The sequence below is a fragment of the Vombatus ursinus genome, unplaced genomic scaffold, assembly GCF_900497805.2.
Source record: "Vombatus ursinus unplaced genomic scaffold, bare-nosed wombat genome assembly UNPS02001287.1, whole genome shotgun sequence".
Taxonomy (NCBI): domain Eukaryota; kingdom Metazoa; phylum Chordata; class Mammalia; order Diprotodontia; family Vombatidae; genus Vombatus; species Vombatus ursinus.
In genome coordinates this window covers 17,629,008-17,647,510 of record NW_020941065.1, presented here as the reverse complement: position 1 = coordinate 17,647,510, position 18,503 = coordinate 17,629,008, and the positions used below count along the sequence as shown (strand labels likewise).

Sequence of the window (18,503 nt, the reverse complement as noted above, 5' to 3'; positions counted from 1 at the left end):
GCTATATCACTTTGGCCTGTTTATTTTTTCTTTGTATCCCCAGTTCTTAGCACAGTGCTAGGCACAACAGGCCCTTAAATGTTAACCGAATAGAATGAATTTTATGAAGACAGAATGAAAAGGGCCTTCCCTGGGGAACCTCATCTAGAACTTGGTTTGGTAGCTTTCTGATGTATTTATCGTCAACTGCTGAGTATTCTAGTTATTCTAGTGACTGTCTCATCGGCCAACAGGGTAGTAAGTTCCATGAGGAAAGAAAACATCAGTTAGTCAGTCAGTCAGCAAGAATTTATTTTTCAAAGACATGACCATCTCTGTGTGTAAGTGAGGTAATGTGGAGGAGCAAGTCGTGGGAAGTGAGCAGACTGAGAGCCTGGGAAATCAGGGTGTCTGAAGGAATATACGCATTTAAATACACACACACACACACACACACCAGTGAGCTGCAGTGAATGTACAACCAGTACTGGAAAGGGCTGGCCATGGAAGCAGTGCCATCAGCAGGGAGCCGGATCTCAATGAGAACCAGAAGATGGAGGGGTGAGAAAGGAAAAGATCTAAGGTAAAACTACATCTATCAGTTATAGAGGGGGCAGCTAGGTGGAGCAGTAGATAAAGCACCGGCCCTGGAGTCAGGAGGGTCTGAGTTCAAATCCGGCCTCATACATAAAACGCTAGCTGTGTGACCCTGGGCAAGTCACTTAACCCCAAATGACTCACCAAAAAAAAAAAAAATTACTCTCAGACCAAACACTTGACACTTATTAGCTGTGTGACCCTGGGCAAGTCACTTGACCTCAATTGCCTAAAAAAAAAAATAAAATAAAAAATTATAGAGCAGGCGCTCCAGACAGCACAGTGGAGGGAGTATGCATCTGGTCAATTGGCCAGCATTTACTGAGCACCTACACTGTGCAAAGTTCTAGGATTACAAAGATAAGCTAGAGGGTCTCTGCTCTCATGGAGCTCAGTCTGGGGGCGGGCGGTGTGCACGTCAACAACCACGCACAAACAAAATAAATACAGGAAAAATAAGAACTAATCAGCAGAGGGCTTCTGGAGCCCTGAAGGCAGCCAGGAGGCAGAGATGAGAAGGAAGAGTTCCAGGTAAAGGTGGAGGTAGTAAAGCGCCTTGAGGCGAGAGATACAAGAACAGCAGGAAGGCCAGTGTCACTGGGTCACAAAAGTCTGTTTTAGGGGTGGGGAAGAGGGAGGGGGCACAAAGTGCAAGAAGGCTGGAAAGGGTAGATCTGGAACAGGACGATGGGGGGAGGGAGGCCGAATAAGGGAGCAGGCCGTGGAGGTGAGGAATGGGATTTGCCCAATACCAGTTAGGGGTTCAGAATCACTGGAATAGGGAAAGCATAAGGGAGCAGGAGTAAGCCACCCACTGAGGAATGAGCAGAGGCCAAGAAGCAGTGGTTGGCTCTGTTGTGATAGCATAAGGGAGGCAGGCAACTAGGCTCAAGACTCAGCTTCCTGGCAAGTGGCACCATATCTTGTAAGGCCCAGGCCTAGGCCTACGTCCCAGCAGGCAGAGGTATGGCCTGGGGGAGTCTGCACAGGAAGCAGGAGTTGGCAGCCTGAGGTGGGGCAGCAAAGGCCTCCAGGAGCACCGGGGAAGGCCATGGAGTGAAGACAGGATGAAAGGCAGGCGGTCTGGACGCGAGAGTGACTCAGGGCTCCCCAGGAAGTCTTCACTAAGCTGAGGGGCTCCTCTTGTACCTTACAGGATGCTCTGTATGCTGCAGGCTCCTAAAAATTGTTTGCTGAAGAAAAACACCAAACAGTCCCACACCTCAATGAGTTCTAGGGACATGATTCAATTGAACACAGCACAATTATTGGTATTCGTAATAATGATTCTAAGTCATTCAGAAAAGGTTAATTGTGTTCTCTGTCCTCTGTTTCAGAAGACAAGGAAGTGATTCATAATCCATTTTTGAAAGGTTTTCATCAAAAGTGTTTCAACCAAAAACTGTTTTGGTATTTAAAGGGTGAGAATTTTAGTTATGTGGAAAATTTCAATTATGTACAACAGCTCTTTTTCCAGTGTCATGGGAGCTAACACTGCAGACGGTTAATAAGGCCTTTGTGCTCTATTCATTTCCAATTCAGCTCCTTCTATCTCACAAACCCCTAACTTCTGGGCCGTCAGAGAGCTCCGCAGGCCCGAACTACCAGACCACTGTCAAACGCCTATTGCTGTCTTCCGAAGATGCTTTTAAATTAGTACAAGTTTCAAAACAACAAGTTTCCAAAATTAAATCAACCGATGGCAGAAACCTTCCAAGGTGAGATGCTGTCACGTCAACATGCTCTCCTCCCCCACCACCAAAGGCCCATCCTTTTGATTCAAGCATAACTTCAAGCCCATCCAAGAAATGTGGTTCTTGCTAACTGAACCATGTGATTAATATTTGTATTTATACTTGGAGGTTAATTGTCTCTTTATGCCTTAGGATTAATTGAGTCTATATCACTCAAGCAGCTGACATACTATAATGAGTGCATTTGTCCCCAACTACATTCCATATGTTAATGAGCTCAATTCACTTTCCCTTCCATCTCAACAATCCACACAAGGAAATAAAGCCGCACTAATTCACTCTAATGGGAAGAAGGTCCGTCAGACTCAAGCCAAGGTCAGAAGCGACCTACAGGGGTCCAGAGAAGTCCAGAGAAGTCCAGCACCTGACATCACTTAAGACGATGGAGCATTTGACGGTTTAAAAAGCACTCATTTTCACTGGATCTTTATGACAATCCTGTGACATTGCCAGGGCAGAGATGATTACCCTCAACTCCAAAATGAGGATGTTCCACTCACCCTGACCAAGGCTACCTGGTTAGAAAGTGATGAAGCCAAGATTCTAGACTCAAGCTTCAATCCACTTTCCTCCACATCAGGTGGGGCCTTGTTAAATCACAGAAAATACAATTCACCTTAGGTCCACATTTTATAAGAACACATGAAATGCAAAAGTCACTAGCCTACACAGAATTAACTATCATACTCATAAACTAAAGAATTAGTAAGGGAGATCCTTAAGTTCCCCACCCCTATTAAACCCTAGGTTTGAGAAAACTACTCATTTTGGACCAGACTTTCTTTACTTCTAAGACACAGATATGTCATTGTGAGCCTCTTCCTGAATAAAAATCATGTATACTGCTTCTAAATTTGTATAAATTCCTAATTACTAGATTCCAAATTTATGGGATTTTCTTGCAGTAAAATCTATTTAATGAGACACCTGCTGTTCCTTGGGAAAGGGATTTTTTTTCCCCTGGACAGGTGGCTTCTGAATGCAGGTTCTGATCATTCGTTGTCTAAAATCTATGCTAAGAAAATCCAGGCTTTCAGACAGGTGCCCTTCAAACAGAAGAGGTCTCCTTGAAGGCTTCAGTCTAGCTATAGCTGAAGAAAAAGCCATGCTGAAAAGAAACTGGAGTCAGAGCCAGGCTGTGTACAGATTTAATGAAAGTGACAGCAGCAGCTTCAGCATTGGCAGGAGGACACTGATTGAAGGGACACGCTTTTCCAATTACTAATGTTCTTCTTAATCAAAGCATAAAAGGAAGTGTGTTTGGTGGAATCAAAGCCCTCTTTTGTTTTCTGAATCACTCACTTTTCAGGGAACTACCAGATAAAGCCCCCAAATTCCCACCCTTCATCTGTCACAGACTGTCTGGCTGACTCTGGACAGTTCACATGGCACTACATCCCTGCCTGGGATTTCTCACCTGTGAAGGGGATAGATAGGAGCCCTGAAGTTTTGAGAATACTTAACGAATGTAGACCTCAGTTACAAGATGAATAAATTGCCTTAAGCACCTTTGTTGATCTGACTGAAAAAAATCTTATGTTCTGTTTTTTTTAATTCATTTTATGTATATACTTTTACAATATATATTCTACTCATCATCTTCATTTCTAAATCCATCCCTCTTTAGAGAGCTATCTCTTGTATCAAAGAATAAAAATATACGAGAAGTTTGACAAAACTAACCAATACATCAGCCGAGCTGGACAGCATCCCTAGTCACCTGCACGTTCTGCCACCGAGGGAGAGGAACGTTTTCTCTGCTCCTCAAAACACTGTTCTGAACTCTTCACACACATCATGCCTAATGGCCCAGCAGTATTCGGTTCCATTTACATGCCACGAATGGGTAGCTGCTCTCCAGTGGATGGACCACTTTGCTTCTCGTCTTTTGCTACCCCACAACATGCTGCTATCAATGCATGGGACCTTTCTTACTCTCTTTGATCTCCTTTGGTACAGTCCCAGCAGTGCAGTCTCTGCGCCAATGGATATGACAGACATTTTAGTCACTTTCTTAGTATAATTCCAAACTGCTTTCCAAAATGGTTGGATCAATTCGGAGTTCCACCACTAATATATTGCTCCCAGACCTCCCATAGCCCCTCCACTACTAACTATTCAATCTTTTGTCTCATGCATTCATCTTTCAATAACAGAGGCAAATCTAGGTGGCACAGAGAGTAGAGCTGAGTTCCCAAACTGGAGTTGGGAAAACCTGAGTTCAAATCTGGCCTCAGAAACTTACTAGCTATGTGACTCTGAGCAAGTGACTTAACTTCTATCTCAGTTTCTTCATCTGTACAATGGGGATATTAGCATCTATGTCCCAGAATTGTTGTGAGGTGCAAATGAGTTAATATTTATAAAATGCTTTGCAAACCGTAAGGCATTACAAAAATGCTAATTATTATTATGATTATAATTGTTAATGTTATAAGAAGCTAACCCCTCTTCCTGTCCCCATCCCCCAAAGAGCTGAGAAATCAGGAGTTTTCCTGGTAGAGTGGGAAGAATGCTGTTGGCCCAGGAGCTGAGCACCTGTGGCCCGACTTCAGCCCTGCCACTGACTGGCCATAACCTTGGAGAATTCAATAAAAATTTCTCTAATTTCCAAGTCCAAGAATATAAAATGAGAAGGTTCTAGTAAACGGCATCCAATGTCCTAGCTCTAAAATTCTGTGATCATGCATTTTCTAATCAATGTTACAGGGCTATTAGATGCCTCATCTGTCCTTCAAAGCAAAGGTCAAATAAAAGAATTGGGAAGACCATTACGCTGAACATCCCCCAGACAAGATCATCATAGAACCCGAACTCTTGAGACACCCTCTGTGCTGCCAAGCAGGGAAATGGAGGCAGTGAAGGGAACAAGCAGAGGCAGCTTCTGTTTCACAAGGGACCTTTCCCTTTAAGGGAGAAACGATGAAAGCTGGTCTTGTCTTCTCTGCTAGGTCCTTCAGATAAAAGAAAAAGGAAGCCGAAGTCCAGGACAGTTATCATTAATGGATGCGGACAAGCTAAGCAACTCCACAGTGCCAAACTCTCTACAAAAACAGACTTACAACCTTGAGATCGGCAGGTAAAGGGATGCTGGGGGGTCAAAGACCTGGGTTCTGATTCTAGTTCCTTCCAATAATTAAGCGATGTGACCCTGGGCAAGTCACTCAATTAATCCCTCGGGCCTCAGGATCCTACTCTAGTCTGGATTCAGGGTTGGCAAACTCTGGCCAGCAGGCTCAATGGGAACTGTCACCCATTATTGTACAGCCCAGGAGCTAAGAGGGGTCTTCGTAATTTTAAATAAAGTCCTCTAAAAGCAGGCCAGGCAGCGGGCCTCAATGACCTTCAAAGCCACTTCCACCTCTGAGATATCCAGACTTGAGAATGTGGGAGGCCAGCAAACGTTGGCTGTGCGTCCCTAGAGGGCAGGGCATTGTCCAATCCCTCCACAGATTCAGAAGGGGTGGCAATCGTGTCTCAGGAAGAATGCAGAGATGGGGCAGAGCACAGCACGTAATGGATCAGTTCTGAGTAGCCACCAACAGAAGAAAAAGTACGTTGTCTAGCGAAAATAGTCAAGGCAAGCACAGTGGCTGGGGCTTTTCCAACAAACACAGGAAGATGGGTATGGACTGATGCAGAACTCGAATAACAATACACAACAACAACAATGATGGAAATGAAAATTGCCACCCAAGACAGTCAAATCCAGATAAATTATAATGACCAACTTAGGTGGGAGCCTAGAGGGGGCAGAGTGTTTCACTCGGAAAAGAAGGCTCACTAGGGGAGCCACATTAACTGTGGTTTAAAAAGAGAAGGCAACAGTGACCCTTAAAAACAAGCCAGCTCCCTCGCAGCCATGACCCCCCTCCTCCCCGGGGCAGGTATCTCAGTCCCAGGTTCAGCAGCACCGGGAGCACAGCCTACCTTGGCCTGGACTGCGTAGGAAGCCAGGAGCACCGACGCCTCAGGAGGGCAGTAAATCTTCTCATCCAGAATCTGTTTCTTCACCTACACAGAGCACCAAGGGAGATGTGAGAAGGCATACGTGGTCCACCCGACACATGACGGCCATGGCAGATGGCTGCAGCTCGTTCTGACGAGGTCTGCCCAACCAGGCCAACACAGAATATGAGACTTTACTGACAGAGACTCCAGGACTCTGTCACATTAAGAAGACAGCTTATCTTCACCTTATCATACGCCGGATAAGCAAAAACAAGATCTTTACTATCAAACAAACTGACATGGACTGAAGCTGAAACCCTGTGCTGTCAGACCAGGTTAGAGCTAAACACAAAAAAATCTCCAAAGCAACAGCTCTAACTGGAGCTCCTCACTGGGCCCCTGCCGAGTCTGAACACAAGATCAAAGCTGCACGGTCAGCCCCGCTGAACTGTAGCCGATAAAGAGCCATTCCTTTCTATTTGCTCACTCCAAAGAAAATGGAAGCAATAAAGTCTGACCATTAAACTTTTCAATGCTTGCAAGTCCAGGAAACAGAATTCTCAGGCCACAATGTTGAAATGACATAGCCTCCTACCATTCTGTCATGTCAGACACCCAAAATGAAGGGGTGGGGGGGGGGGGGTTACACAGCTTTGCTGACTGGAGTAAGTAGCTCCCAAATAAATGAAGACGGTTGACTATGATTTCACATAGCCATGTCTGATGGGTGTCCCAGCGTACACTGCAGTTCAATCTTCATCCAAACACTCAGGCTGCAATATGGGAAAAACTGGGAGGAAGCCATAGAGGATCTATGTACCATTTCCATGTACTTTTAAGGGAACCATTTAACACCTGGGCTATCATTCATGCCCAGTCAATGGTTATGTAGTAATCAATCCTACTCAAGATTTCTTCCCTAGTTTTAAAGTTGTCTTTGCTTTCTTCAAGTAAAAACTAAATCCTAGATGCTTCCAAATGCAGGAAAGAAGTGTCCCCTCTATCTTTTTATGCCGTGGCTTAGAAGAGGAGGGGAGGGAAGATACATACATGAAACCTCTTCTTTTCAAGGCTAACTCTCAACTGATTGCCAGGTTCTGTGTCTCTCCTTTGTCTCTCTCCTCCTCTGTCCTCTCACCTTCCCTGTACATCTCGAACTCATGTCCAGGAGGCCTTCTGGTCTGGCTACACTTGTAGACACTGTCATTCTGGTACAACATTAATTCATGCTGATCCTTTCTTTGAGATGGCACCCAGATAGAAGAGGCCCTGGCAGTCAGACCAGGACAAACTATGGCACCATCACACCCCCTTCAGTAAGGGCAAAAACTCTTCAAAGCACCGACCAGTTCAGTGATAACGAGTGAGACTGAGAGACAATACAGGGAAGGAAGGGAGGTGACATGGGCCAGAACTACCCAGAAGGATAAGGCCTGGGCAGGTTGAGATAAATGCCAAGAGAATGAGCAGCGGTATATGCCAGATATCCACTGAAGTAGCCAAGTCAGATGGCAGCGGGTCTCGGGCCTGCCAAGTCATCGCGCTCATCTGTACTGAGCTGCAGAATCAATGCTTACCCTCCACCCACGTCAGAGTTTTGAGGAGCTGACGATAACACAGGGGTGCCATGCTCCCATAGCACTTTGCCCCTTATCTCCAATACCAGTGAAAATAAGTTTTATTAAGTGACCCAAACCCTGATTTGAATTACATCCACGTACAATGTCTTATCGTCCCTATTCGACTCTCGGGTCCGGGAGGGCTGGCACCCTGTCTTCTCTGCAGAATGACAGAACCTCACGGTGGGGAGGGATGTGAAAGTACCTTCGTGTATCCCCTACTATGCTCAGCTCCCCTCTTCTAGTAGAAGAGGAAGATTAACTGAAAGAAAGTAATTTTTTTTTTTGAGAAAAGTCTGTTATTAAATTTAACTTTCACTGAGCACAACAATATGCTGAGGGCTCTGGCTCAAATTAACGATAACAGCACTACATGATAGACATAACATTCACTTCTGGGAAATGATGTAATTATTCCTCCCCCTACCCTCAGCAATCTTTTATATTACTGACAGCTGGCACCTTTGGGCCTGAGAGGCAGCTCGGGCACAAATCGCTGGTAACTAACCATGAAATTGTGGAAGGGCTGTGACTGGATAGAAAATAGGAGGACGAGTGAAACTGGTGGCCTTCTCCTGTCCCTGCAGACCACACCCAGCAACCCCAGAATAACCCAACGACCCAGCTTGCTGCCTCCATCATGGGTCAAATCATTGCTTCCATTTCAAGTGCTCAATTCTCAGCCTGAGAAGCCTTTCCCAGGTAGGCGTCCTTAATCTCTCTGCATACTCCCAACCTCTCCTTTCTCCAGCTAGTCTGCACCTAGTAATCAGCATGTGGTCTCCCCATTAGATTGGGAGCTCCTTGAGGGCAGGTCTCCCTTTTGCCTTTCTTTGCATCCCCAGTACTTAGCCTAGTGCCTAGCACACAGTAGGTGAATGATAAAGGATGGTTTACTGACTACTTCCTAGCTGCAAAGTACTAGAGGTTGTGAGATATCCAAAAGTGGCTAACAAATTCTCCCAACTTTCACGGATCAAGTAAGGGAGATAAACCATGGCGGACTACAGTGCAAGGCAGAATATGATAAAAGCCATAGGCCTACTAGAGCTCACAAGAGGGAGAAATTCTCCTCAACATGGGCGAGGTTGGTGCCTGGAGAGATGCTCTCCCCGCTCTGATCGCCTGGGGCCCCCCCACTGAGCCCCTTCTCCTTCGGCACCTGCCACTCATTCTACACGTGCAAACCTTCTCACAGGCGCCCTATTTTCTATTCCCGTGGTCACTGCCCTAGGCCTGGCCCTCATCAGCACCCATTCAGCCTAACAGGAATCCCATCTCCACTGTCCCCGTGACCCCAATACAATCTCCACAGCGCTACAGGATCAGGCGGCAGCATGGGCTAGTGGCTAGGAAGCCAGACCTCAAGGGCTGCTGCCAACATGCACAGGTTGGGTGCCCCTGGCAAGGGACTCGGGCAGCTGTCTAGGCAACTGCACTGCAGAGCAGGGGCCAATCTTCACTGGGAGTTCCTGTACCAATTATTCATTCATCTGGCCAAAAAAAGCCAATCAGTGTGGCCTGGCCGGGCCTCTGCTCCAAGGTCTTCTGTGGCCTGGAGGGTGGAGTCCAAAATTGTCTACCTGGCAGTCCTCGTGTCACCCCCAGGATCACCCCTGGCACCACCAGCTGGCACCTGCCTTGGCTTCCCTGTTTCCTCCATACTAGGCATACCCACCGTGGTCCTTGATCTCTTTGCTCACACTGCCCTGTGCCAGGAATGCCCTTCCTTTGGGAATGAATGCCCAACTCAAAAGCCACCTCCTCCACGAAGTCTTCCTGGATCTGTCACACGCAGGAAACATGTCTCACTGCAGGATCTCCTGCCGTGCCATCTGTCCCTGCACCTCATCCCTCCTCAAACTACTCTTTGGCCTCACTGTAGCTCCAATCCCACCAGGTTTAGCCTCTCACCCATGCCTTAAGATCACCTTCTCCTCTCCCTAATAATGACACCATGCCCAACTCATCCAACTCTGTTCACTTCCCTCCTGACCCAGAGGCCAAGCCCCAACCCTTCCTCGTCACTTCTATCCCTTGCCTCAAGTCCAACAGAGCCAGACCAAGGTAACTGGATCCGTGACAAACTTGTCATGTGTCCTCAACTGAGCCCTCACTGCAATGAGGCAATCCTTCTACTCCCCCTAATTAATTGGTTTTTTTTAAGTGACTTGCCCAGGGCCACACAGCTAGTAAATGTCTGGCTGCATTTGGACTCTGGTCCTCCTGACTCCAGGCCTCCTCCTCCTTCCTGTCTCATCAGACTCCTTTCCTGGTTCATCATCCTCATGGTGCTCTTTAACCGTGGGTGGACCCTGGGCCCTCTGCTCCTTTCTCTATACCCTCATCAGTATACACACATTTAATTATCATCTTTATGCAGATGATTCCCAAATTTACTATCTGGCCCCACCTAATCTTTCTTCTGTACTCCAACTGTCCACTGGACATTTCAAACTAGATGTCCCACAGGCATTTCAAACTCAATAAATCCAAATAGGTTTTATTTGGTTATCTACCCAAAACAAAACATATCCAAATATATATCAAAAACAAAACTCGTTGTCTTTCACCCCAAAAGCACCACTTCTCTGAATGCCCTCCCTTGGCCAAGGACAGCATCACGCTTCTACCCCCTTGGGTTTGCTAACCTGGCATTCTTCTCAACTCCTCACTCTCCACCACCCACAACTCTCATCAGTTACCAAATCCTGCCGCTGCTCCCACCACACCTCCAGCATCATCCCCTTCTCTCCACTCATACTCAGTCACCACCTATGTCAGGCCCTCTAACAATACAATATTACAATTACAATAGCCCCCTAATCCCCGTAGACCTCTCCTTTTTGTAGTCCATACTCTAAGGGCAGATCTGGCCCAGTCACTCCCCTATTCAATAAACTCCAGGGATTCCCTATTGCCTTGAGGATCAAATATAAATTCCTTTATCTGAGTTTTAAGGGGCTTTACCCCTCGCCCCAGCCTGCCTCTCCTACCTTCCTACATTCTGCTGCCCAGCCAGACCCTTCCTGCAATGTACTTCCCCCAAATGACACTCCACTTCCTGTGTCCATGCCTTCTCACTGGCTCTCCCCAACGCCTGGAATGTACTCCCCCAGCCCCTCCTCAGCAGTGCCTCTTCCACGAACCACGTCCTGACCCCCTCGGCGGCTAGCACAGCCCCCTAAACTGCCTTGTGCAGACTCATGCAGGGTCAGAGGGCTCTTGGGGCTCCCAGTGTCTGGTGCATCAGGGGAACTTATTAAACCCTTGGTATCGACTGATGTCTGTATCATGGATGACTTCGTTTTCTAACCATCTGTGAACGGCTCCTATCCCCTACCAGACTCCAAGCACTACACAAAGAAAAGTGGCGTCTCAAAGCTTGGTGTCTCTGCTAGGGCTGAGTGAATGCTCACTGAGTGACTGAGCCTACAAAGAACATTTTTAGCCTAGAGGAAGGAGGGTGAAAAGAGCAATGGATTAAAAGCCAAGGGCCTGGGGTCCAGCTCTAGCCGTACAACTGGCTACGTGGCCATGGGCAAATCCCTTCACCTTTCTCAGCCTCAGTTTCCTTATCTGTCACATAAGGAGTCCAGACTAGTTTTTAGGATCTCCTCTAATACAATCTATGTCTCTACATGTCAAGACTTACATGAAGAATGAATGTCATTTTCAATATTCTCTCCTCATATTCTGTGGTACAGCAGAGAAGACAGCAGATTTAGGAACCAGACCTAGGTTCAACTCTGCTATTTATGGGCTACAAGCAAGTGGGCAAGCATTGTCACCCTTCTAGGCCTCAATTTTGATTAGCTATTAAAGGAGGGAGATGGGCTAGGACCTCAGCACTTCTTAAAGACCCCAAGGGGTCTCGACTCACAGTTTAAGAAGTGCTAAAGGAGTTGAGAGCGGAAAAAGTTTAAGAAGCTGTGGGCTAGGTGACCTCCAAAGGCCCCTTCAAGCCCTAAATCTACGGGCCCACGTGGTCTCACCTCAGCCAAGGTGACTCTCATGCTTCTTCCTGTCCAGAGCTGCAGGGCATGCCTTGCTCATCTCCTGGGGCAGGTGTTTTTGCAATAAGACAGGCATCCAGAAGACCCTAGAGGAAGTCTCTAAACCAAACCTTGCCACTGCATTTGGGGCATTCGCCTCAGAAGTAAAAGGGACAGCAGGGATACACTGGGATACCTGTAGGAAGAATAAATGCTGTGTGATCTCCTGGACCAGCTCCTCCTCTGCATTCTCTGGATAAAATTTGGCCAGGAAGTGAAAGGTGACTGGCTCTTCCTTTGAAACGTCATGATCCAGCACCTGAAAAATTGCAGGGCAAAAGGTCAACAAGGTGAGAGTCGGGCCCGTGTCCAAAGCACCACTCCCTTCGTGCATGTGGCCCGCCGGCTCCCAGAGGCCATGACTCGGCAACATGCAGCATGCACAACTCAGCACTAAGTGCTACAGAGGTTCACCCTACACTGCTGTTACAGAGCTCAGCTAATCTCTAGGACCTCCACGGATGCTGCTTTTGTTTTGGAAGGGAAGGAAGATGAGCAACATTACGTCTTTAGTTCAGATAAAGGTAAAAGAGATGTCTTCAAGGTCAAAAACCATGGCCATACACCTGCCAGCTTGTGACCGGGTCCTGCTTGGGCCACCGGTTGTCCCTGTCAGGGGTCTGTAGAGCCCCTTGGGCACTGCTGTCTCCTCCTGCCCAACCTTAGTCCATGTACTGGAGTGGAGCCTGGAGGTGATGGGCAGGACAGAAAAAAAGCCTGGCCACCGTGATCTCACTGATTTGCAGTAAACTCCTGAGATGCTTCCAGGAACACTGGAGGCCCGTGGGCCCTAGTCTGGGAACCCTTGGCCAGTCTGGCAACTCCATCCACTACCTTCCCTAATGTCAACCATCTGCTACCCAGAATGCATTTGAATTCAGGGGACAAACATGTCATCTCGCAAGCTACAAAGTTCCATTAACATGTCATAATTTATTTCCTCTGAGCGGTACACTCCATAGCTCCTTATGCCCTCAATCCATCATCAATTTTCCTAGCAGTCAGACATAATTCAAACTCATTTTGTTTAGAATTGCAAAAGGAGACACAGAAAAGTTCTACAGTTTTGGGGGTGTACAATTCTCCTGCTCAAACTCCACGTGCAATCACCCAGATCAGGGAAAAACCCAGAGTCACGGCCGCTCATGTCAGCCAACGTCCAAGAGTCCTTGCTGTGAACTCTGTCTGGGTGTTTCTGACTGCAAGGGACTCCAATATGTCAGGCCATAATAATATGTGTACACACTGACACGCACAGTTTAGATGTTAAGACTGAAAGTAAAGTGAGAAAAAGCTTCCATACTTTGTTAGGCACATAATTAGTATAGATTTTGAAGAGTCAGAAATGTAAGCATGAGACCCACGTCCAAACTGCAGGAGAAACACAATTTCTCCTGCCCCAGGAAGCCTGATAGAGAAATGGCCTGCAGGGAACTCTATTCCCTTGGATTATCATCTGAATTCAAGTTGGGACCTTGGAGTCAGTCAAAAATATAAAACTTAAATTCCCAGCAGAAGAGTAGAAGCTCTGACACAGCCTTTTAAATACACAAACTGCAAAAACGCACGTGGGAAAGAAATAGACATTTTTCTTTACAAGAACAGGCTAGTGGCTCGATCAACTGAAGGGTAGAAAGTCAGTCATAAGCAGCTTAGCAATACAGGATAAATAAACTGGGTCAGCAGTAATTTCATCTTAGTTTATGTGACTTGACCAGTAGAGCCTGGAAGCAGAGACTGCCTTCTGCTTTCCTGTCTGCGGTGGGTATGAAGGACTCTCTTCTCCTCAGCAAAGACCTCCAAGGGCCTGACAAGTCAATATGAAAACCAAGCACATGCTCAGGAAAAGGGCTGGGATAAAACCATCCCTTTGGTCCCCCGGTCCAAGTTCGGGGCCCAACCTTTTTGTCCATTTTGAGCCAGGCCACGGTGTCCTTGATTGTGTACTGCAGCCCAAAGAACCAGGTTTCCCGTAGTCCCAGAGTCCGGCACACCAGGTCAAACAGGTCCTTCCCTTTCCATTTCATCTGCAATAGAACCAACGGCAGAGAGCACTGAAAAACAACAACAATAACAGACTCTCCCCTCATGCAGCCCGCGTTAGGATCTTTTCTCTGTATTGGCACTTTCCGGTTTCAGGATTCCAAAACACAAAGCTCCTTTGAAGATGGCTGATGAACACAGAACCTAAAATGGACTTTCCCAATAATACTGAGCAAAGGCAGTTAGCTACTATAGGTGGAAAACGTCACTTGAAGCTTAAGGATTTGATAACTATGAAGCAAACACACCGAGCACCTCCCAGGGACATTCCTTGCAGATTCCACTCTTTCCAAAGGTGCTAAGAACAACCAGTACAAACCTTCAGATGAGGCTAATATGGTTTGTGAACCCAGTAGGACGCTTAGCTTGCAGAAACATTAGTTCAACATTTTTAAAGTCATTACTCTGTCCTGTGATTAAGGGGAATTAAAAAGGCTGTTTCAGAACTAAATAACTGGTTTTAACCACTAGTCCTTCTGTTTTATGTTTCAACTTTGTTAGTGTCATAGTAGGAATTTGATAAATGCTAGTGGAATCAATAATGTGGAGGGTAAGAAGACAGTCCTGCACGACAATAAAAGACATCTAAACAACCACAACGTCCATAACAACACGGAGAAACAAAGTTTAGATGAAACAGAGTCCCTGTTCCCTAGGAACCACCCCTCTAAAGGGGAGAAATCAGGCACAAGTACGATAGATAACTACAATGTGACACTACGGAGGGGCATCGGAAAGGTAAGAAACAAAGGTGGGAGAGATACGTGAAGGGGGCAGGGCCTGAAAGGCCCCCTGCTCAGGCGAGGAAAACGGAACAAGAAGCAGGCAGCTCCTGCCCGAGCTGACACAACAGCACAATTCTAAAATCCGAAACTGAGATTGTGTGTGGTTTTCTTCCTGAAACGAAAGCTACCGGCCCAGACCTGCTGGCCCAGCTTCCAGCCATCTGGAAGGCTGGCATCCTGGCGCACGCCAGCATTAAGGTGACTCCCTCCCTCCCTCAGCTTTGGTCACTGCTACCCCCTTGTGGCTAACCTGGTTAAATCAACCAGGGTCACAGCCCCAGGCTCCTCCAGGAGAAGGGCTATGTGGACCAGCGATCCAAACCACTGCTGGGGAAAAGGGGGGCCTGGCTTCTGTCTCCAAGATGCCCAAGCAAGAGATAAATGGAACCAAAGTGATGGGAGCAACGGTGGTGTGCTGGGATTCAGGTCTAAGGGCCACACCCTCCAAGGGATGAGGCTACTGCCTGGCTAGCTGTCCTTGGGGCACTAAGGCCTTAGCATGCTTAATGTTAATCACTGAAAAAGAGTGCCCCAAACTCCCTAGCATCATCAAAAAAGGGACAGGGGTTAAGGGACTCTTTAAAATTATAAGCAAAAATGAAAAATATTCTAAAAAAACCCTCAAGTGTTTGAGCTGCTTTCATCAGACGGGGAACTCCTTGAGAGCAGGGATTATTTTGCCTTTCTTTGTACGTAGTAGTACACAGCTTAGCACATAGTAGGTGCTTAATAAATGCTTGCCATAGTGATGATACTTTTGCTAAAACCCGACTCTGAAACGGTTTTAACAACTACCTTTGCTATCGTCATCATAAGGGAGTGGGCCCAGTGCACAGAAAGGCCAGATCCCAGCTACTATGCTTAACAAGCAGGCGGCCAGAGGCAGAAGAGCTCCCCAGAGAGAAGTCAGGGAGACACAGGTTATCCAGCCACCATCATCCCAGGCCCTTCAGCCTATTCTCCGGCTTGAAAGAGCTTGAGTTCTAAGAGTGATTTTAAATAAAGTGAAGCTGCTCAAAGTTCCATTTCTGCCAGCTCTTAACAAGTCAAACTTTCAATGACAGTTGTGCGCACCCCAGTTTCCCCATCAAGCTAAGGGTTTTTCCAGTTCCCAGAACATTTTAATCCCAGTGTGCAGACTTTACTAAAATAACATTTATTTTGGAAAAGAAAAACCACCTGAGTTTCAGAATATTTTCTCCCTAACACTATTTTAAGCCTGAACACAGTCCATGACTTATAAATGAACGGCTGTTTAACGAGAAAATGCAACACTAAACAATCACTATGAACCCTGGAGAAGGTGAGAGACCAAAGGTCAAGATGCTCTGAGCTGGAACTCCCCCAAACTAAGCAACACATCCCATCGCATCCCATCACACTCGCACCTGCTCATTAGGGCGGATGTGGGTGACAAGTTCTACACAGAACACTACTAAGCTATAGTTACTAAGGGAATTTTAACCAAATTTCTGGACTTGGGAGTTTGAATTCTCAACTGAGATACTGTATTAATGAAGTTCTACTGCACTGCTCTGTATATTTGCACTGAACTTTACAATCAAATACAAAAAACACAGACATGGGGACTACCGCCTCCCGGGTCCGGACAGGAGGTTTGGTTTGGAGCTCAGGAATATCAACCCATCAACGAGAATGTAGACACTACTCCCGGTCCTTTTCAGGGCCCAGCTCAGAAAAGCAATGAAATAACAAACCCTATTAGGGATGGCCGCAGTGCCAGCCACTGTAAACAACACATCACTAAGAGAGTAGGCTTTCCTTCTTTTCTTTTCTTTTGCTTTTTCTTTTTTTGGTGAGACAATAGGGGTTAAGTGACTTGCCCAGAGTCCCACAGCTAGTTAAGTGTCAAGTGCCTGAGGCCACATTTGAACTCAGGTCCTCTCGATTCCAAGGCTGGAGCTCTATTCACTGCGCCACGTAGCTGCCCCCCGGCTTTCTTTATTTTCAAGAGACCTGTGCTCTTCACGGCCACCGGAGGAGTCATGTTGAGTTCCACACGTGGACCTTCGCAAGCCACCTCTGGCCTGTCCAGAAAGGAAATCCCTTCTCCCCTATAACCAACCAAGACTCACCTAGACAACAGAATCCAATGTGACTAAACAATTAAGGACAGTAATGACAGCCTGGCACAAAGATCGGCGGAAATAAATGGTAAAGGTTACAAAGACACAATCTGTCAGTAATGGTCTAGCTCTAGCCTATAGCAAACATTCCTTCCAGCTGTCCAAGATCCCAACTCTCCCTCCCTGTCCCCCCTCTTCCTCTTCTTCCATAATTCTGCCCCACTCCTCTCCCCAGCATCTCTCTAGGCCTCCTTCTAGGTCTTTTCAATATCCCACAGGCCCTCAACATCTTCAGCAGGGCCAGTTCTACTTGTTAGAAGTTTTCCCTCCCTCAAAGCCTGAGCCTGCCTTCCCACAATTTCCCTGCAATGCTCCCCTCCAGCAAACCTAACCCTTTCTCTAAGTGACCACCCTGGCTCTCAAACCCTGGCCTAATCCTCTGTGGCCCAAAGAGGGCCTGGGTTTCAGGATGGGGTATGCAGACCTGAAGGACGACTCCTGGGGAGAGCAAAATGAAACCCCAGAATTTTGGCAGCAGAACTGTTTGGCCTAGCCATAGCTCAGGTAGGTTTTTGGTTCAGCCACTTGCGCTGGTGGGTAGGGGAGGTGCTCAGACCACTCTCCAGGGATTTCTTCTATCTCCGTCTTAAGGCAGAGCCACCAGACCTGCACTTTGGTGGCTGAGAGAACAATGTCCTAAGTGGGAAGACACTCCAAGCCGGAAGATCAGCAGCAAACTAGCGCAACAGTCCAGGAGAAAGGGTGCCAAGGCCTGTGGGGTGTTGACGGTGTCAGAGGAGAGAAGGGGGGCATACAGAAAAGATTCTATGAAGAGAGAAGCAGCAGGACTGGGCAAGCGACTGGCCACGGGTATGAGGGTGAGGGGTCGAGGATGACACCGAGAAATCGATTCTGGGGGACTGAGAGGATGGCGGTGCCCATGACAATAACAGCAAAGGTCAGAAGAGGGAAAGGTTTGAGGGGAAAGATAATGAGTTCTGCTTGTCTACTGGATATCCACTTAGAGATGTCTAATAGGCAGATGGTAGTGAAACAGTAGAGCTCAAGAAAGAGGTAAGGGCCGGTTAAATAGATAGGAGAATCATCTACACAGAGATCCCTGAATCCATGGGTGATGGTTAAATCACTGAGTACTGAGAGCATGGAGAGAAATGAGAAGGGAACCAAGGGGGACATCCACAGTGAGTGAGCGTGAGTTGGACAACGATCCAATAAAAGGAACGAAAATGGAAGCGGGGGGAGGGGGGGCAGCTAGGTGGCACAGTGGATAGGGCACCAATCCTGGATTCAGGAGGACCTGAGTTCAAAGCTAGCCTCAGACACATAACACTTACTAGCTGTGTGACCCTGGGCAAGTTATTTAACCCCACTGCCTAGCCAAAAAAAAAAATAAAAAATTAAATATAATCCCATTTAAGGGGGCAGTTAGGTGGTGCAGTGGATAGAGCACCAGCCCTGGATTCAGGAGGACCTGAGTTCAAATCCAGACTCAGACACATAACACTTAGTAGTTGTGTGACCCCGGGCAAGCCACTTAACCCCACTGCCTAGCCAATAAATAAATAAATGAATGAATGAATGAATGAAGAGGGGTGGCTAGGTGGTGCAGTGG

The 18,503-nt window shown here is 47.0% G+C and overlaps 1 protein-coding gene across 3 annotated transcripts in view; it reads right to left on the bottom strand.

Annotated features, from left to right (window-relative positions):
• NF2 (neurofibromin 2) overlaps nucleotides 1–18,503 on the bottom strand; it is a 128,494-nt gene that overhangs the window by 66,391 nt on the left and 43,600 nt on the right. For all 3 annotated transcript variants that reach the window (XM_027863517.1, XM_027863507.1, XM_027863524.1), the window contains exons 2-4: nucleotides 13,857–13,982; nucleotides 12,092–12,214; nucleotides 6,261–6,344 (exon numbers count right to left, since the gene is read on the bottom strand). In XM_027863517.1, the coding sequence (XP_027719318.1) occupies nucleotides 6,261–6,344; nucleotides 12,092–12,214; nucleotides 13,857–13,982 (333 nt within the window). The remainder of the gene's footprint in view (nucleotides 1–6,260; nucleotides 6,345–12,091; nucleotides 12,215–13,856; nucleotides 13,983–18,503) is intronic.